The sequence below is a fragment of the Miniopterus schreibersii genome, assembly GCF_964146895.1.
Source record: "Miniopterus schreibersii genome assembly, chromosome: 1".
Classification (NCBI taxonomy): domain Eukaryota; kingdom Metazoa; phylum Chordata; class Mammalia; order Chiroptera; family Miniopteridae; genus Miniopterus; species Miniopterus schreibersii.
Window position 1 is genome coordinate 128,139,713 of NC_138101.1, and position 21,710 is coordinate 128,161,422.

The 21,710-nt window shown below is 34.7% G+C and overlaps 1 protein-coding gene across 4 annotated transcripts in view; it reads right to left on the reverse strand.

Annotated features, from left to right (window-relative positions):
- G2E3 (G2/M-phase specific E3 ubiquitin protein ligase) overlaps positions 1-21,710 on the reverse strand; it is a 65,545-nt gene that overhangs the window by 12,568 nt on the left and 31,267 nt on the right. For all 4 annotated transcript variants that reach the window (XM_081129040.1, XM_081129041.1, XM_081129042.1 and 1 more), the window contains 8 exons: positions 17,256-17,380; positions 16,021-16,186; positions 12,265-12,371; positions 11,491-11,607; positions 8,614-8,738; positions 8,376-8,508; positions 6,001-6,308; positions 2,931-3,112 (listed from right to left, as the gene is read on the reverse strand). In XM_081129040.1, the coding sequence (XP_080985166.1) occupies positions 2,931-3,112; positions 6,001-6,308; positions 8,376-8,508; positions 8,614-8,738; positions 11,491-11,607; positions 12,265-12,371; positions 16,021-16,186; positions 17,256-17,380 (1,263 nt within the window). The remainder of the gene's footprint in view (positions 1-2,930; positions 3,113-6,000; positions 6,309-8,375; positions 8,509-8,613; positions 8,739-11,490; positions 11,608-12,264; positions 12,372-16,020; positions 16,187-17,255; positions 17,381-21,710) is intronic.

Genomic DNA, 21,710 nt, shown 5'->3' on the forward strand with positions numbered 1-21,710 from the left:
ACCATTATGTGACATAACAAATGGGTGTGCTGTGTTTCAATAAAACTTTATTTACAGGCCCGACTTGATCTACGGCCATTGTTTGCCAAACCCACCCCTAAAATCTAGACAACAGACCTAGCTGGTGTGGCTCAGTGGTTAGAGGGTCGGCCTGCAAATTGGAGAGTCCTGGGTTCAATTCTGGCCAAGGGCACGCACGTACCTCAGTTGCAGGCTCAATCCCTGTCCCCTGCTGGGGGCTGTGCAGGAGACAACCAATTGATGTCTCTCTCCCACATCGATGTTTCTCTCTCTCTCTCCCTTCCATGCTCTCTGAAAAGCAATGGAAAAAATATCCTTGGGTGAGGATTAAAAATAATAATAATAATAAAAATAAAATCTAGACAACAGATATTAGAGAAAAATAAGTATCTGCCATTTTTTTGAGACATTGTCTCTTTGGGTCTCTGTGTTACAGCAGCTTAACCTAAGCTCTAACTTATACCCTAAACATTATCTATCTCCTTTCTCATAGTTTTATTTTTAGAATATATTTTCGTACATGATAGTATAGTTGGCCCTCAAACAACACAGGTTTGACCTGTGCAGGTCTACTTATATGCAGATTTTTTTTTTTTTTTCCTCAATACAATTGGCTCTCTGCATCCATGGGTTTTGCATCAGCAAATGAGGAGGGCTAACTGTATGCATTGTTCTCTGCCCTTTTATGTAAGAGATTTGAACATGTGCAGATTTTGGTATCTGCAGGGTGTGGGTTGGGATCCTAGAACCAATCCCCCGTGGATACAGAGGGACAACTGTAGTTAAGTTTTGGGGGAATCAAAAATTATATGTGGATTTTTTGACTGTTTTGACCATATATTTCAAGGTCAACTATTATGTATTTATTTATCTTCTATCTTCCCCCTAAAAGGTAATTTCAAGGAGGCAGGGACTTTGTTTGGTTCACTACTCTATCTTCAGAACTGGGTACATAGTATTTGTTGACTAAATATATAAACATTGGCTAGGAATACAGAAATAGGAATAGGTAAAGCCATGAGGAGAGGTGGAAGTCTTTTTAAAAAAATTTTTTTAATGTTTTTATTGATTTCAAGGAGAAGAAGGGAGAGGGAGGGAGAGATAAAAACATCAATGATGAGAGTCATTGATCGGCTGCCTCCCACATAACCCCTACTGGGGATTGCGCCTGAAACCCAGGCACGTGCCCTGACCTGGAATCGAACCATGACCTCCTGGTTCGCAGGTTGACGCTCAACTGAGCGTTGGCAGGGTGGAAACAGTTGGAAGTCTTAAATGCCCTAATGATAACACGAACTTTGTTCAATAGGCAATGAAAAGCCATTGAGGATTCCTGAGGAGGAAAGCAATGTGGTGAAAATTATACTTTTGAAAGAACCATACTGAATAAGAATATTAGAATAATGTCCTAACTGCTTACGCATAGATATAATTTGAGTTTGGTATAGTAGGCACACTGAAAACAAGAAGGAATGGCTCAAAATAAGCCACTCTGAGAGACAGATGACTTGACACACACTGATAAAAGGAGTGTGGAAGAATGAAAACCCCTTCTCTGGAATGTCTTGGAAACAAAAAAATATATTGAAAAGGAAAGGAAAATCGAGCTGAAAAAATTCTGGGGAAAAATTAGTTCTGTCTTAATTAAACATGTTGGGCTCAATGTGCTAGCAAGAACCAGATCTTATCTTAATACAAAAGTCTAGGGGCTCAAAAATACAGGTCTGGAATCATTCAGAAAGGTTACAGGTGAGAAGACACTTTCCAAATACTATAGAATGAGGACTGTTAAAATAACACTGAAAAATACCTGTTTCAGGGGTAGGAAGAAGCATTAAAAAAGACATAAGTAGTCAAAAGTAGAAGGGAGTACAATATTAAAGAAAACAGTAGAGAGGGATTTGAAGACAGTGGGGATTGCACAAGTCAAAGGAGATAAGGAATTAGACTTAAAAGATGCATTTGAATGTGAAGATCTAGATCTCTGGGTATCAGCTATGAACTAGCTAACTTGGGAGAGTGGTGGTGGGAACCAGAGGCCTCTCTCTAAGAAGTTAAGAAATCCACAGGAAAGAGGAAGTGAGACAACAAAATTAAGCCTCACTTCATCGCCCAAGTCATACAGCTTATAGTTTCTAGTTATTTCAATCTAAAATCTGACTTGTAAGCATTTTAACCATTAAACTATACTGCTAATTCACTGAGACAGTGGCTGGATAGAGTAGGCATAAGTAGGGAGAAGGTTAAGGGAAGAAAAGTTGAATGGCTTTCATTATCTCAATTAGTTTCCAAATCAGTAACATGTAAGCAATGACACTTATACAGCATATGGTAACTAAATTAAGTTTGTACATGTAACATGAGCTGTACAGGGCTCAGTATATGTTAACTATTGTTAGGTGGGAACACTGAGTCTCCCCACTTGTTTCCATATTGAAAATAATTCAGCCTGGTCCTTCTCTCAACCTAGCACTCACATCTCCCTATAGGAAGAAGTATAAGTTTTATGACTGGTAAACTAAGTCCTTGCTCTCTTCAGATCCATTACCTGTAGGAAAGCATAAGCATACTTTCATCTGCTCCCTAATAAGAAAAAAGGAACCCGTCTTATACTGTCTTTAGCAGGGCAGATAAATCCATCTAGTTCTGAGAAATGTTAGCAAGTCATTTTGACCACAGGCTGAAGTCACATTATCCATTTGGTTTTATCAAATCAAACCTGGTACTTTATCTCTAGCTGTCTGACCTTTACATCTATCTTTTAACTGGTTGTGAACTCTGCTGGTAAACAGAAATACTGACCCCTTAACTACTCCACAGAGGATTATTATTCTATTGTAGATCCATCACTTATATTCAAATCTACTTAGAATGTAGTCTGCATTTTAATAAACATACACATTTCTTACCCTGATTAAAATCTGTGCCACATTAAAGTCTGAAACATCATCTAAAGTTGGTAAGGTATTTTCTGGTCCACAAACAAGGCAGTTAAACAAGGTCTGAGAAAAGAAACCAGGTGAAGGACCACCATGAACCAAAGAAATGGCAAGCATTTTGCCAGCTTCATAGTAAAGATTCTCTTTCAGAGCTGTAAATAGATGGAAATACATCAAATATACTTCTTTTATTATTATAACATCATATATAATAAATACATATGTAATAAATTAAAAATCAAAAAAATCTAAGCATTAGATAAATGGGAAATAACAATTCATAGAAGCTATAACATGTATAAAATATAGATTTCACCTAAAATATACAAAAAATTTTTCTGAATAAAAATAACCTATTGTAGAAATAATATACAGAAACTCTTAAAAAAAAACACCTATAATCCTCCCACCATGATCACCAGTGTACACACTTTGGTATACTTGTGTCCTGTGTGTATATAAATATATACAAAAATAGTTTGACCTCTGCTTTTTTCAACTTATTATATTGTAAATTTTTTATATTATTTAAAAATTATTAAGCCTGGTTGGCATGGCTCAGCGTATGAGTATCGACCTATGATCCAGGAGATAAGAGGTTCGATACCCGGTCAGGGAACATGCAGGGGTTGTGAGCTCAATCCCCAGTGGGGGCGTGGAGGCAGCTGATCAATGACTCTATCATTGATGTTTCTATCTCTCTCTCCCTCTCGCTTCCTCTCTCTGAAATCAATAAAGATATACATTAAAAAAAAATTATTGAAACCTAGTTAAGGAATGCATTAAGACTAAGTTACAGACGTGCAGCAATATAAACCATCCCTTTATTACTGGCACCCTTGCTAAGTGACATTATACGATCAATACCTATTTACATATTTTTGTTTATATATCTTTATTTGATTAGGATAAATTAGGATAGATAAAGTATTAGTGGTTCAAAGGATATGAACATTTTACTGTTGCCAAATTATGTTCCAAAATGACACAAATTTAATCCCAACAGTATATGCTATCTTACCATGTCACAGTTTTTAATATTTTTTAAATTTACCATTTAAAATGTTTTAGCTACTTTATGTCAAAAGAGTATCATGTAAATTTTCATTTATTTTTTCTAAAAACTGTTCAAAGCAACTTATTAGTAATCAACAATACTTGAAATAATAAAATTTCCTTAACAATAACTTTTAAGTGTATTAGTCACATTTTACAGATGAAGAAATTGAGATCCAGAGAGGTTACATAATTAATCTAAGGATTTAAAGCTACTTAAGTGATGTGTACAAAATGAATTCAGATTTTGTGACTTAAATTCATGTACTCTCCACTGTACCAAAACTGCCTTGAGTGAACATTACTGATTACTTGGAATTTTTTTTTTGAGGATAGATCCAAGATATTTATTTATTCATTCAACAGGTATTTATTTATACCAGGAGCTCGGCCAGCCAACACATGTAATGGCTTTTCTTTTTCTTTAGTCTTTTGAATCAAACAGCAATACATGCTTGCAAAAACATTTCCAAAGATAAAGATGTTTATAAAGTAAAGTTGTGTTGTTTCCCATCTTGCCTCAAGTGGGCATTAATGACCCTTTGTTAATCTTACTAACAATTTCAAATGAGTCCCTCTATACTTCCTTTATTTAGAAAGCATATGTGCATATATTTATCATTCTTTATACTTTATATTATCAACTATAATATATATACATATTATTTTGTATATATACATATCATTCTTTATTATGTATTGATACATGTCTAAGACAATCCGTAGAAATGCACCTCATTATTTTACTCGACTACATAGTATTCTATAGGCTAAAATTCTATAACTTAAAAAACTCAATCACTACCTTATAGACAGACCTTCAATTGTTTTCCTAGTTTTGGCTAATAAAAAATTGCCATAGTAAACATTCTTAAATATATGCATTTATATGCAAATATATACATTTAATATATATTCATATGCAATTTTACTCTCTTAAATATATTTTCAAAGGTGTACATTGCTGTGTTAAAGATATATGCATTTTCAATTTTAATAAAAATGCCAGATTAATTTAAAGGAAGTATAGAATTAAACTGTGTGTACTGTAAATAGTACAAATGACCTTTGGTAGTTTCTCAATTATTTCAATGATGCTTCAGGTAACAGTGAGAAAGTTCTAGGGAACATATAGGAAGAAATTCAAATGGAATGAATTAAGTCTTCTCACTCTTTCGAATTTCCTATTACAGCAAAAGTGGTATAAAAGCTCCTAAAAATGAATGCTAGAATTAACCAGTGTTTTGAGATGCCTGTTTTAATCATAGTAATTCCTCACTAGAAATAAAGACAGAAAAATATCATATATGTAATTGTATAAGAAAAATTCTTGAAAGCAAAAGTGTATTTAAAAATCTGTTACATGTGGACCAGAAAATTATGTTATAAAAAATCCTAGGTTATGAAGAAAGATGCCAACTGCAAATTCTAAATATCTGAACAAGAAGGGCTCAGATAATCATTCATCCCATTTGGCCACTCTATTCAAATAAAATTAGAATGGATATAAAATACATTTTTAAGATGTTGCAGTTAATTACAGAATCACTTCAAGTAAGATATTGCTATAAAGAAATTAAGAACTTTTTTTTTTAATATATCTTTATTGATTTCAGAGAGAGGAAGGGAGACGGGGAGAGAGAGAGAGAGAAACATCAATGATGAGAGAGTCATTGATTGGCTGTAGCCCGCAGCCTGGGCATGTGCCCTGACTGGGGATTGAACCCCGATCTCCTGGATCCCAGGTCGACACTCAACCCCTGAGCCATGCCCGGCTGGGCAAGAACATTCTTAAAGAAAATGTTTCACTACAAAATTTGCTTTTAAAACTATCATTCCCAATCCCCCTTTTCTGTGATTCTATCAGTATTTTATCAGCAAAGTAAATTATACATTTCAGCCACATGTATTGAATATCAATTCTAACCAGCTATCTCTTCCTTTACACATGGTACATGCAGTATGTATAATAATAAATAATTACCTTGAGAATTTAGGGACAAGTTCTTTGACAAGGTCCCTTCAAACAATGGTGAGTTCTCAAGATGTTGCATTAAAAGACTTAGGAATTCTTGCTTTGATCCAGGATGCTCTGTTCCAAAATTATCCTTTTCATTAACATATACAATTTCAATGGTGTGAGAAGGATTAAACTTCTGATTTCTGAATCCATTTAAGGCACTATTCCAGATATCGGCTTTGTTGATATATAATCTTTTAGTTTTTTTAATAATTTGAAATCCTAACTCTATAATTATTGTTGAAATGTCTCTTTTAAATTTGTTGCCTTGCCTATAAAACATGAATTTAAACACAGAGGTAAGGACTCTAAAATACTTTATATGACATGGCAGTATACAGTAAAAAAAGAAACAAAAAAGGATTGAAAAAAGTTCTTCCCAACTCCCACCCAAAGGCAGACAATGGCTGCCACTGGAACCCAAACCAGTTATTTAATAACTTTAGTTCAAAATTCTTAATTCCCCCTCCCCAGTCTTCTACCAAATTAAAATAATGTCATAAATGATTTATGAGAATATTGACAGATTATTATCTTAAATTTGAGCAATTCAGTAGATTTAGGTATAAGAGTCAGAAGCTCAAACTCTCACCTTTCTGGCCAATGGCTACAACATACACTTACTTAACTGTACCTTATTTCATGTTCACTAGATCCTTTAAAAATAAAGCAAACATAGTCTCTGCTTACTATATGAGAGAACTATAGTTTTAAGAAATTACAATGTATTTTTAATCATAAAGTTAATTAATAGTAGAACTAATATTATACACAGAATTTGCAACCCCTACTTTTTAGTCTATACCAGTCATTCTCAGTGTGGTCCCAGACCACCACCAGCAGCAGCAGCATGTGGAAATTTGCTAGAAATGCAAATTCTGAAGCCCCCCAGAGATAAATGGAATCAGAACCTCTGAGCATGAGGCCCAGTAATCCGGCTTAAAATGACCTCCAGGCTATTGTATAGACTAACTCAGTTGCTCCTTGCCTCAGTTTCTCTATCTATAATTGGACTTGATGTACTCAAAATGATCCTGTTTGGGGCAATGTCATGTATTATCTTTCTACATCAAATATAAATTTTTCCCATCCTAACATATTATAATGTCCTAATGTGGGGCAGGTTTTGTTTTTCTTTCTTCACACAACCCTCTACTCTATTTATTAACCCAGGTTGAGCAAAACCAAAAACTTTTGGAAGATATTTCTTCAGAAATATACCTTCTTGATGCAAGTTGATTCTTTGCTCCTGTCTGGAATGGGAATACTAATGCTATTCTTCTAGAACATGACATATTAAAGCAGGAGCAAGGACTCAAACTTCCCTGGTATAACATCTTTAGAAACCTAAACATTAAAATCATTTAAAACTAATGTGAACAGTTTTTTGATACTAAAAGTGTAAAAGTATAAGAAATTTTCAGTTAATACAGTGGTATCTTAAAATAGCAATTCTTCACTTTTTAAATAGTATTCTACTTCTATCTGCAAATTTAGTTATCAAATATTTTCACAAAAATTCTCTTGTCCTTCTAAATTTTAACTTGATACTATTTTTAACAAAATGTACTTCCTCATGCTTAGCTACTAATGTTACTTTTGTCTATTTTTTCCCTATTGGCTACAACAAGGCTCTATGAACTTCTTTTATAAAGCCACATATACTTAAAAATCCTAACTTCAGTTGGACAAACACCTGACACAGTATGAAGATGTAATTCTAGTCTTATTTAAATGGTTAAGAATGATTTTGGAAGTTACTCATTTTTCTGTCTTATGAAAACAGTTAGGCATTAATAAAATACTTGTAAGTATGCCTTAAACTTCCTATACAGCTGACATTTAGATCGGACTTTGACAGTAAATACATTAAACAAACAAATGATTGCAAAATAAAAATAATTAGCCCTCCGTACTAAATATAATTCCTTCTTTTAAATAAAGTTAACATGGTATTCATGTTAATTTCCCATCTTATTCTAGAACCAAATAACAGTTTAAGGACACTTTCCAGATCCGTGTTTTTAAAGTATCTTGAAAATGATCTATAATAAAAATGTATTTTACATCATGACTCAGTATACAATAAAATACTATAATTATTTTATATACACTCTTTCTATTTGCAATGCAATATGATACTTTATATTATAATCTATCCTGTTTCACCTTCTTTTTTAAATGCTGGTTGCATGATTTCATGATCAAATGTTGGGTCCTGCTGTTTGAAAATCATTCTACCAGACTACTGTAAAGATCAGCTAATATTCTGAATGTATATAGACACTTCTTGTTTAATTTTCTGAATTTTATATTTTTCTCCAATTCAAAATACACACCTCAGCAGATCTTTATGCTGGGCTCCAGGTGACTGTCTGGGTAATTTAGGTGATGATTCTTCCAACAAGCAATCATTTATTCCAACATTGTTAGTGTTGGGTAATGTATGTTTTTTGGCTTTTTGGAAACCCCCTGCAGATTTAAAACCCAATGTGAGCATAACAGAAATATAGACAGAAGCTTTTTAATAATATAAGTTTAATAAGAACATCTTTATTCAAAATTACAAAATATTACCTGAGTTGTAGGTAATACCTCTACATTCCAAACACTCCCAATTTTGTTCCCATGACTGTAGTAAGGAACAGGCTAAATGTGTTCCACTTGAACCACAAGACTGACAACGCTTTATTTCCCATTTGCTGAGGAGACAAAGAGAAGCAAATGTTGACATTTTGGTATTAACTTAGTCAAATTCCAGCCACCCACACTCTGCAGGCCTCACTGACAACCTGACACACAAAACCAACCCAAAGGAGAAAAAAAGATTATTTGCTTTGTTACTGCATTACCTTTTCTTAAAGCATTTTTTCTATTTCATTATTTATGTTTATGATCTCCTCCTCTAAATATTTTCTAACTTAAATATCAACATGTACATGAACTTGAACGTGCACATACACAAAGAATAGAAACATCAGAAATATGATTAAAGGAAAAATATTTTTTCTTTTATATTTGGAGATGACTATGGCAGTGTATCTGATACAGAAGAGGGATTCAGTAAATACATTACCTTACCTAAAATATTATCTTTCCCATCCAAGGTGAGGGATTATTTCCTTAAAAAAGCTTGCTCAGACATCTCAGGTATTGTGCAGCTCAATAAGACCCAGACTCACTACCAGGCCCACATTTGGATTCTCTCTTATCTGTTTCCCTCTCAACCCCCACCCACTGTGTAGTGTCTGTGTGCCAGTCCACATTTACATTTTCTGTATGGGGGAGGGTCGTGTGAGGCTTCCTCTTTGTTTGGTTATGAGTACACTCTGTATAAAAATGGATATACCTCCTGAGTGTGTAGATGTGTAGGTGATGAGAGAAGTAACTGGATACCCTCCTCTCTGGTAGGTGTGGGCGAAACTCCCTTTGTGTGGATATGGGGTATGTAGATGTGTGTCTGTGTGTCCCAGCTCCCCTTCTCCAGATAGTTCTGTCAGCTAATGATGAAGAGAAAGAAGGATGACATCTAACATGAGTGCTTACTATACACTAGGCTCAGTTCTCATTCTTTACATGAAAAGTTTAATCCTCACAATTTTAGTAGTAGGAAAAACCACTGTGACCTCCATTTTAAAGACAGGAAACCAAGGCATAGAGGAATAAATAACTTGCCCAATCAAGTTTACTCTGTGCTAGTAAATCTCAGCGTGAGGCTTCCAACCCACTTTACCTGATGTCAGCCCCATGCTGTTAACCATTATACCATGTTGCCTTTCAGCAAAACTGCCTTCCTGTCACTAGGATGAGAGGGAGTGAGATTACAAAGAAAGCATTTAGATAGCAGGTATCCCTGTCCCAGGAGAAAAGGCAAGGGAGAGTAATCTCAAGTAGCTGCTGGAAAAAAACAAAGTTGGTAGCTGATAGGCCAGTGGTTTAAAACAGTCTAAAATAAATTTAGAAAATATCAACATTAATGATTGCATTGCTTCTTAGGACTGTAAAGTACTTTCTTGTTTACATTATCTCATCTGTATCTCAGCACAACCCTTGAGAGGTGTATTACTGAATATGCAGAGTCACCATATTAAGTAATGTAATTGCACATTACTTGACATGTTAAAAGAGATCTCTGCCCTTAAAGAATTTTTAGTCTAATGACAAAGACAAATTTAAATAATGTCAATCATATTGTAACAAGCATAATGAAGGGAAAACTCAGTTCAGAATGGGAAATCAGGAGAGGTAACAGCTGCTTAAGGGAAACTTTCCAAAGCTGCCAAGACCTCAACTAAGTCTTCCCAAATTAGTAGTAGCTCCCTTTCCATGAGGAACAAGGCTCCCAATATTTTGCTCTGCACTTTAAGTTTCACCTTGCCATGTTCAAATACTACTGTATAACAGGGGGGAAAATTTAGTAAAATTTCCTACATAAATTTCAACAAAAATGGCTTTGTTACTTTTTATTCTGCATCTTAAAAATGTCTACTGACGTAACAAAGGAGTAACCAATAAATTTCAAATGCCAAACCCTTTTTATAGTGGTCCAAAAGAAACCCTGCTAGATTAATCTAGTTAAATTAACCTCTAAACAGGGCCATCCAATAGAAATACAATGCAAATCATATATGTCATTTAAACTTTTCTAGTAATCATAATTAAAAGGTAAAAGAAACAGGTGAAATGAATCTGAATATTTCCAAAATATTATCATTATGTTCAACATGTAATCAATATTAAATTAAGATATTTTCAGTTCTTTTTTCTTAACTGTTATAGGCTGAATTGTATCTACTCATATGTTGGAGTCCTACCACCCAGCACCTCACAATGTGACTATGTTTAGAAATAGGGCCTTTAAAGAGATAATTAAGATAAAATGAAGTAATATTGGTGGACTGTAATCCAATATGACTGGACAAAGACAGAGGGACAATCCTTGAAGATATAGCTAGAAGGGAGACATGTGCAAGCCAAGGAGAGGTTTCAGAAGATATCATATCTGTGGATACCATTATCATGGACTTCTAGCCTCTAGGATTGTGAGAAAACAAATTTCTATTGTTTAAGCCACCCAGTTTGTGGTATTTTGTTATGGCAGCCCTAGCAAACTAAAACACATACTAAGTCTTGTGTGTATTTGACACTTAACAACACCTCTCAATTGGGAATAGCCACATTTCAAGTGTTCAACAGCCACAAGTGCCTAGTGGCTACCATACAAGACCAGTGCAGCACTAAAAAATAGAGCCTTACGAAAATACACCAAGGAAACAAGTTGCAATTATGCTGAGTGCAGTAATTTTTCTATAAACAGATGTAAATACACACTTAATAAAGTTAAATCTTCAAACATCCTAAGAGCAAACACATTTCACTAACTATAATTCTGCTTTCTAAGCTGAAGGTTTCAATAAGAACACTAATTAAGCACAAGTGAACTTCCTGATATACCTATTAGGTGCATTATAGTCTCGCCCTTCCTTGCAACGACATCTTCGTACATCACAATGCTCATAGTGCTGCAGAAGCTCTTGATAAGCATTTTCCTCTAATTCCCAAGATGCATCTCTATAAATGAAGCAAGACATAAAATATACTTTGACCTAAAATGTTACATAAAAGGATTGATAATGAACCTAAAAATAAAAACTTTTCACATAACTATACTCAGGAATGAGGCTTAAACTTGTTCTTTTTGGGATTAATCATTCTCTTCAAGACATAAATCCATTAGTGTCATTTTATCTTACACTTAGTCTCACAGTGACTTTTCAAATGCTAAAAGAAAAATTAAGCAGAAATTTTCTAAAACTTACATTTTTAACATTTCACTTCCATTTACTTCAAGTTTAGTACCATTATTTCTGGATTCATCTTTAAGTACTAACAAAATTCTCATACATTTTAAATCACACCTTGATTCTCTTAATTTATACATACCATTTTGAAGCCTACTATACTTGTGTATAAATCAATTAATATTGTATACAGCTGACGTGTTTATTAAGAGACTATAAATCAACTAATGAGACATTTAAGTCACAGTCCCTGCTCTCAAGAACTAGCAATCTGAGGAGAAGGGGGAGATGGCAGGGGTGGCTTTACATTTCCCCATTTGAAATGGCTGCTTGTCCATCATCACATACTCAGACTTAAATAATTATTTCCACTGTTATTAAATCCCACTTATAAAACATCTTTGTCAAAAGACTATATGTTACTCACTTTTCAGGAATATGAATTCCCATTCTCAACATCTCTTTCTGAAATATGTCACTATTATTACATACTGTGCACCTAAAGAAAAACACTCCTGCATTTATTGCTTGAACCTATAGCAAAAAATAGAAAATCTATTAACAATTTAACAAGTTAGGTTATGAACTTTATAGCTAACAGAACATATGCTATTTTTCACTTAATATATTATGAAATCTTATTTTGTACACTAACGGTTCTCAAACTTTGATAAACTAAGTTATCCCACTAAAATGTGGAGATCTTTTCCCCCAATGGTCAAAAAAAATTAAGCTAAATGAATTGATCATTCTTAGCTTTACTATATATTCACCCATATATTCCTCTCAACCTCTGGTGTCTAATATCATTTCTATTCCCAAATATTGTGTTGTCCATGTCTGTGAATAAAATAGTAAAAATCTTGAGTTATTTCATCTAAGAAAGATGTTTAAATAAGTGTTACATAAAAAGCATCCTTGGTTCTATTTTGAACTCAATCTGTTAGTTTTCTTCCTAAAAGGGGAGAAGTATGAAACCTATTCTCACTCTTCAGCAACTACAAATACAGAAGCAGCATGCAGAGGGTATGCAGAAGGAAACAGAAAAGTATAAGCCTATTAGAAAGGGTATCCAATACCCAGTAAAAGAGAAACGAGCAGCACACATTCATCTTTACATTCAGCACACATTAACAAATATTTAACCCCTACTACATAGGTGCCAAACACTATGCTATGTACCAAAAAGAGAAACATAAGATGACTTGGATTTTACTTCAAGGAATTCTTGTGAGTAGGCATACAAGTATACAATTATGATACAGTGCAAAAGTTTTTTTAAGTGTATACATGGAAGAGAGAGAAAGAAGTACCTCAGTCTATATAAGAACCTGACACGCGCTAGCCATTTTGGCTCAATGGTTAGGGCGTTGGCACGGGGACCAAAGGGTCCCAGGTTTGATTCTGGCCAAGGGCACGTACCTCGGTTGCAGGCTCAGCCCTGGTCAGGGCACGAGCAGGAAGCAACCACTCGATGTATCTCTGTCACATCAATGTTTCTCTCTCTCTCTCTCTCCCTCCGACTCTTTCTGAAAAAGCAATGGAAAAAATATTCTTGGGTGAGAATTAAAAAAGGAAAGAGAAAAAAAGGATAAAAAGAACCTGACAAAAATGTCACAAGGATGAAAGATGATTTTGGAAGAAGATACAGGGGTGTGCCAGGAAAACAGGACAAAAGATATTACAAAACTAAAAAATAGCAGATATCAAGTCTCAGTGGTAACAGTAAGCACATGTGAAATTAATATACTTAGGCATTACATGCTGGTCACACTGAACTAAGTAATGAGGCTAAACAGGTAAATAAAAGCCAGTAGTGGGAAGAAATGATAGGAAATAAGGCACGCGGGAAAGACCAGTTAGTAGGCTCCTACAAAAGTCTAATTAAAAAAAAAAAAAAAGTGCCTGAAGTTAAACCACGTAGAGGGCAGAGAGCAGCAACAAAAAAATATACAAAAAATATCTATTAGGTAGACCTGACAGACTTAGAGAATGATCTGTGGATGATGAACAAAGAAGTGAACCAAGAGAAGCCCAGGTTCAAGCTAACATGCGGCAGGAAAGCAACAAGTTACTATAGGACATGATACAAGAAAGTAAATGTCTAGTATGGGGGGAAAAACACCATAGGACATTTGGAAGATACCAAGACCAGAACAATGGTGGAGAAATCCAAACTGAACAAGAACAGTGACAATTCCCTACATATCCAGAGTGAAAAGTTGCCATCATTTTTTTTGGGGGGGGATATTAACCTATAGTCTCTCCTCACAAAATCCTAATGTATACAGCATTTGAAGTGGTAAAAACAATGAAATTTGCTTAACCATATACAGTTCTCATTCTATTGCATAGGTTTGTTCTTCCTTCGACTCTTTTATATTAATGAAGTTCAGATATTTAAAAAAATTATTCAAGCATTGTTGTAGCTATCTAGGCAGGGTAGATTCCATTTATTATTTCAGTTAAGACTCTAGTACCAGGGTGGAAAAGCCACTGGAGCTCCTATAGAGAATATGAGTTAACTTCAATCAAGTAACAATTGCTTATTAATATTTATATCATAAGACAGGTATCCATGTGGCTGTATTTTTATATATTTGCATAAAGTAGATGTACAATTTTGTTCGTAATATTTTTCTATTTTTTAAAGACAGAATTAGAAACTTGTTATTTCCAGAATGTTCACAAAAAGCCCTATGAATACTAGGTCAAGTCTGAGAACCTCTCTCTGATTCATTATTAACACATAAATGAGGCAAATCTTACTCATCTTGAAAAATAACATACTGTTACAAAATTAACAATATACATTTGGCAGCAATTACACTCATTCAAATACAAACCCTTAATTAAGATAAATTACTTTTTTAAGATTCTCATATAATGTGACCTTCTTCTTCAGTAAGTAAAGATAACACTTTATGATGTTTATGAACTTGCACCCTTTGGATCCTTTTACAAACACTTCTTTGTAAGAATTAACAGAATTTCTAATATTTACCCAACAAAATAGGCTCCATCCTGCCACTTTTCACTGAATAGTCCTAAATATAAACGTTCAAAGCTCATACAAAAAATAGAAAGTAATCAATTAAGCTTTACTACTTTGACTACTGTTAGTACTTTTAAGACCATTGAAATATAAAAGGGTTTACAATATTTCCTAACTTTAAAGAACACTTCTGTGGATAATCTGTAATCAGTAGTAACCTTCCATTTTAGTAAACAATAATAAAAGGCAAGCTTTCAAAACAGTATTAAACTTAAGTAAACCCTTTGTTATTTGTCATTCTATTAACTATAACTATCAGTTGGCACTTTCATACATGAATACTACATATTTGATGCTATTAATAACTGAGATCTTCTTAACTGTCAAGTATCTTCTGAATAAAATAATATTAAATTGTTTTATGCCAGGTTTTACATTATTTCATTTACTTGAAAACTTGACAACAAGTTTGACATACAAGAAAAAAGGCCTCTAACATTTAAAGATATCAGCTTACAATTAAATGATCATTTCACATATCTTGGTTTTTCTAAGCTTAAATATATAAATAACTTGAGAATTAAAATTTGTGTTTTATTCATTGTGAAATACAAACAAAATCCTTAGGTAAATATACATTAAAAAGTAGTATCTAAAATATTAAAATATTAATTGCATACTTCAATAGGGTGAATTTTACATGTAAAATATGCTTCAATAAAGCTGTTTTTATTTATTTATTTATTTATTTATTTATTTATTTATTTCAGATAACAATACTTTAATTTTATTCACATTTTGTCATTAAAAGTTAATTCATAAAAATATTATTGCTCTTCTAATATCCTTTGTCTCTCATCACCTATGACAAATCCCCACCACATAGCAGAAATATTACATTTTATATTGCAAATGGAGCACATTAAGCATTAACCTTTAACATAAGGCTTATGAACAATTTTACATAGCAAATTACCTATTAATATGTTACATATTAACAGATCTATGGATAATCAGATTTCCTTAAGATTAAAGTTGGCTTTTTTGTCAAGAAGGCATTTTAATAAAGTTGTTTTGAAAAGTTACAAGTAGTGTGAATTAAAATACACATGTTAATTCTTTCCAATTTTAAGTTGAAATCAGCAACCAACAAATTTTATATCAGAAAAGGCTCAGAAAACATCTTACCTGTAAACAGTCTCTGTGAAACCAAGCATTCTTACAACAAGGACTTCGTAATATGCTGTAAGTTGGAATAGGCTCAATAAATTCCAAGCAAATGGTGCACGGTAAGGAGTCTCTATAATTATTAGGTGTAATTATTTGAACAGGTCGATGGTTCCAACAAAATGACCTAAAAATATAAATTATTTAAAACCAATTACAAAGCACAACTAGGATGGCATTACAATTTACATTTATAAGAGAAACTTCATTCATATCTCTTTATAACTAACCTAAAACAGACTGAAACTTTGGCACTATAAATCAGTTTCACAATCGATGACCATGACTAACTGAACTTTCAAAATGTGAACCTTTTGGTGGTAAGCCTTACCTTACAGAATCTCAGGAACTAATATTATGTTGAAAATCCTATATAAGATCGTTAGCAACAGAATGTACACACCATTGTATTCAACATAGCACAAAATTAAAGGAATTTAACATTTAAATATTTAACCACATAACAAAATGAAAATAATAACTTATTCCTAACCCACTAAATTTATTTCCATTTGTATTATCTAAACTGCAGTGTTTGTACATAGTAAAAATCCATTAAATTGGTCAAAAACACAAAGACTAAAAGAAATAGAACACTTATGATAACAAATATCAAAATTCATAAAATTTTGGTGTTTAAAGCTGCATTCAAGAAGTAATTTCAGGAGCATCCCAGGGTGTAATATTTATTTTTTGGACTCCAAATTTATATGCTTTCAGTTTACTCAATGCGAAATAAGTATGGCTTTGGGGGAAAAAATTGGACTATTAAATCTAAAGAGTGATATAAAAATCTAGAATCATATAAGGTAAAAATTTTCACTATGAATACACATTAACAGTTCCATATTATATTCTAGAGCTGAAAGCTAAAGGTAAATAAGCTAATTTCAGAGATGGCAATTCCCAAGACTTTGCAGACAGAAATGACTCCATAAAGGAAACAAATCAGATAGAAATGACTGCAGATAGAAATGACTACATAGATATTCTCTCTCTATATATACATATATATGTGTATATATATATTCTCTCTATATATATACATATATACGTATATACATATATATATGTAAAATGTATAAACTCAGTGCAAATTTGAAAAAAGTTTAACAAAAAACTTTTATTATTGGAATATCCATATCCATTATCGACTTTTCTTTAACCATATCTTTCATATTCAGCAGTTAACTTACGCAAAATTGCCAGTGAATTGGAAAATACATTCTCTCTGAAGTCCACAAGGGAAATGATAACTTCGTTTACACCGAGGTGCAACACATCCAATTGAAGCACCAGTTTTCTTGCAAACACAGCATTTCTAAGAAAAAATATGAAAACAGGGGCCATGACATAGAAGATTTGAGCACTACAGAGCTAAAAATTATCTTCATTATAAAACAAACAGCTGTGGTGATAGTATACTAAAGAAATTTCCTGAAAACATTGTTCTACCCAGAAACAACCTAAAGACATTAAAGATTCATTCCTATAACAATTTCTGATATAGGAAACATCTGTAACCTAACATGTGAATGAGAAAGAGAAGTTTCTTTTCCTTCCTACTTGCTAAAAAAGCAGAAGGGTTTATGAATAAAATGGCTATACATGAAAGTCTCATTCAAATATCAATAGGAAAGATTAAAGACGGTGGCTGATTGAGTGGAAGCTACATTGACACTCTCCTGGGACCAAACTGGAATTACAGTTAAAATATAGAAAAACCAACCTGAATAATCAACTGAACACTAGCTGGAGAGCACCCTCATAACCAAGGATGAAAAGTAGAGATAGCATAGAGACTGGTAGGATGTGCAGAGGCGCGAGAGGGCTGGCTGGGCTCCCACAGGCAGCAGCTGAAGGTCTGGAGGGACATCTCAGCTGTGGGAGGTTCCCACTGAGGACTCTGGGGCCTAAACCCGAGGCTAAGGTTCCCAGTCTAGAGCACCAGAACTGAGAAAGGTGTCCAAATAACATCTGGCTGTGAAAAGCAGCAGGATTTCTGCCTGCCTAGGGAGAGAGAGCTGGAAATGCAGGCACCCTCTTAAAAAGCCAATGCACAGTTTCGTGTGCAGCCACTCACCTTAGGCTCCAGCAGAGGGAGGGTAGAGTGGACGAGAGCTGTGTGAGGAGAATCTAGGGTTGTGGGCTCTGGAGATAGAGCTCAGAGGGCACCCCTCTGGATTCCTGTGCCCAGTCATTCTCCCATACTGCAGAGGGCATCTTTCTCAGGCAGACATTTACTTTCCAAGCAGCTTTTGCCTGAGGGAGAAGCAACTGCCTCACCCTCCTGGAAAACCTCTCCCTGCACCCCAGAGAGTTTCTATAACCAAGGCTCATAAAAAGACCAATAACAACCAGCCACCCCACTCTATGGAGTTTCTACAACCTGAGGCTCATTAAGAGAATCAGATTAATCAGCCTGTAGCCAGAGGCAGACCTCAGAGTGCTTTGAGTCTTTGCCTGATCTGCTTCTGGACCCAGGCCTTGGAAAAGCAGACTTTGGTGTGCATCTTGGTCCTGTCCAACCGCACCCAGCATCAACAGAGGGGACCTCAAGCTGGGGGTTGTTGATAGCTCCAAACAGGGTACTCAAGGCCAGTCACAAATAGTGTCTGACATTGGCCTGCACCAGAGACTTTCCAAAAAGACTCAGAGTCCTAGCAGGCCTACCTAATACATAGAAACAAACCCAAGCAAGCAGCCAAAAAGGGGAGACAAAAGAACAAGCCTCAATGAAAGAACAAGAGAAGTCTCCTGAAAAAGAGCTAAATGAAATGGAGATAAGCAATCTATCAGATATAGAGTTCAGAATACTGATTGTAAAGATGCTCAACAGCATGAAAAAAGATATGTAAATTATGAAGATAATGACGAATGACAGCAGAAATAAAGAATACATTGGAAGGAATAAACAGCAGATTAGAGGAAGCTGAGGATTGGATCAGCAAATCAGAAGACAGGGTAAAAAAAAAAAAAAATCACACAATCAGAGACCCAAAAACAAAAAACAATTAAAAAACAGGAAGACAGTCTAAGGGAGCTGTGGGACAGCATAAAATGTAACAATATTCGTATTACAGGAGTGCCAGAGGAGGTCAAAAGTAAGCAAGGGTCAGAGAATCTGTTTGATGAAATAATGGCAGAAAACTTCCCTAACCTGGTCAAAGAAAAAGTCACACAACTTCAGGAAGCACAGAGAGTCCCAAGCAAGAAGGATCCAAAGAGGCCCACGCCCAGACACATCATAATTAAAATGCCAAGAATTCAAGACAAAGAGAGAATCTTAAAGGCAGCAGGAGAAAAGCAATCTGTTACCTACAAAGGAGCTCCCATAAGGCTGTCAGCTGACTTCTCATCAGAAACTCTACAGGTCAGAAAGGAATGGCATGAAGTACTCAAGGTAATGCAAAACAAGGATCTGAAACCAAAACTACTCTATCCAGCAAGGCTATCATTCAAAATAGATAGTGAAATAAAGAGCTTCCCAGACAAAAAAAAGGCTAAAGGAGTTTATCACCACAAAACCAGCACTGCAGGAAATGTTAAAGGGACTGCTTGAATAATAATAGAGAGAGGAACATAGGCACAAAGAATTAAAATGGCAATAAATAATAAGCTTAAGGACTCTAAGGGAGAGATCAACAGCAATACGGTCATAGTTGTGGACTTTAACACCCCATTGACTTCACTGGATAGATCTTCCAGACAAAAAAATCAACACAGAAACAGTGACTCTAAATCAGATTGAGTTAATTGATATTTACAGAACATTTCACCCCAAAGCTAGAGAATATACATTCCTCTCAAGTGCACATGGGTCATGCTCAAAGATAGGCCACAAAGATAGGACACAAAACCGTCTCTACAAGTTCAAGAAAACTGAAATCATATGAAGCATCTCATATCACAAGGGCATGAAATTAGAAATCAACTACAGTAAAAACACTCAATAACAGTCAAACACATGGAGGCTAAATAGCATGTTATTAAACAATGAATAGGTTACCAATAAGATCAAGAAAGAAATCAAAAACTTCCTGGAAACAAATGAAAATGCACACAAAGCAACCCAAAATCTATGGGACACAACGAAAGCAGTCCTGAGAGGTAAGTTTATAGCACTACAGGTCTACCTCAAAAAGGAAGAAAAATTTTTAGTAAACTATCTAACCCTACAACTTAAAGAGTTAGAAAGCTCTCCTGTAAAGCCATCTGGACCAGAGCTTTTGTTTGCTGGCAGTTTTTATTATTATTGCTTCAATTTCATCAGTTGTTATTAGCCTATTCAGGTTTTCTGATTCTTCCTGATTCAGTTTTACATATCTCACTCATATGTGGAATCTAATAAACAAAACAGACTGAGAAACAAAATAGATCCAGAGACAGAGAAGCATGGAACAGACTGGTTAATCTCAGTGGGAAGGCGGGGGTAGAGGAGTGGGTGGGGAGAGATTAATCAAAGAACTTATATGCATATATGCATAACCCATGGACATAGACAACAGTGTGGTGAAGGCCTGGAGGCGGGGAGGATTCAGGGTAGAGGGGATCAATGGGGGGGGGGGAGAGGGATACATGTAATACTTTCAACAATAAAGATAAATTTTAAAAAAGATGTCAATAGAAAACACATAATTAGGAAATATTCACCAAGGAGAACAGTAGTACAATACTGAAAACCAATCTGTAAAAGAAAAAAAAAAAGGCTAAGATCACTCTATCCTAACCAAATGAAAAGTGTTAGATACCCACAGTGGGTTAAATAGTGATTCCCCAAAAGATATGTTCAAGTCTTAATCCATTGTACCAATATGAATGCAACTTTATTTGGAAATAGCATCTTTGTAGATGTAAGTAAGTTAAAGATCTAAAGATGAGATTATCCTGGATTTAGAGTGGTCCCTCAATCAAATGACTGGTGTCTTTGCGAGTGAAAGGAGAGGGAGATTTAAGACACAGACATACATAGGGGAAGACCATATGAAGATGGAAGCAGAGACTGAAGTTATGCTGTCACAAAGTAAGAAATGCAAAGGTTGCCTGCAGCCACCAGAAGCTCAGAGAGAAGCATGGAATGGATTCTCCCTCAGAGCTTCCAGAAGGAATCAATTATTCTGACAGCTTGATTTGGAACTTCTGGTCTCCAGAACTGTCAGAGAATAAATTTCTGTTTTAAGAAATCTAGTTTATGGTAATTTATTATGACAACTCTAGGAATACCACTGCCACTAACTGAACTACAACAGTGGTATACAAACAAAGACTATTAGATGAATCAGTCATTACTAAAATACAGAGCAGTACAAAACACCTTGGAATCTTTGAGATGGCCATTATAATGGTCACTTATGAAGAGATTAGACAGTGTTAAATGCTGATCCCTCAAGCACCACCAGGTGATAAGAGGATACCTTGCCAACCTGATGCTCTCTCCATAAAATGATATAGAGAATTTGAGTTTAAGGTCATAAATAGAGATACTTCTTCAGGACCGAGATATTCTCAAAGGTTCACAAATACAGTATACTCAAGAGAGAATTCAGATATCTTAAGAAAACAGGTATTTCCAAACCTTTAGAGGCCACCTTTCACAAGTTCACTATCATCTGGAAGTTGAGGAATTTTGATACTAATACTCACACACAGCC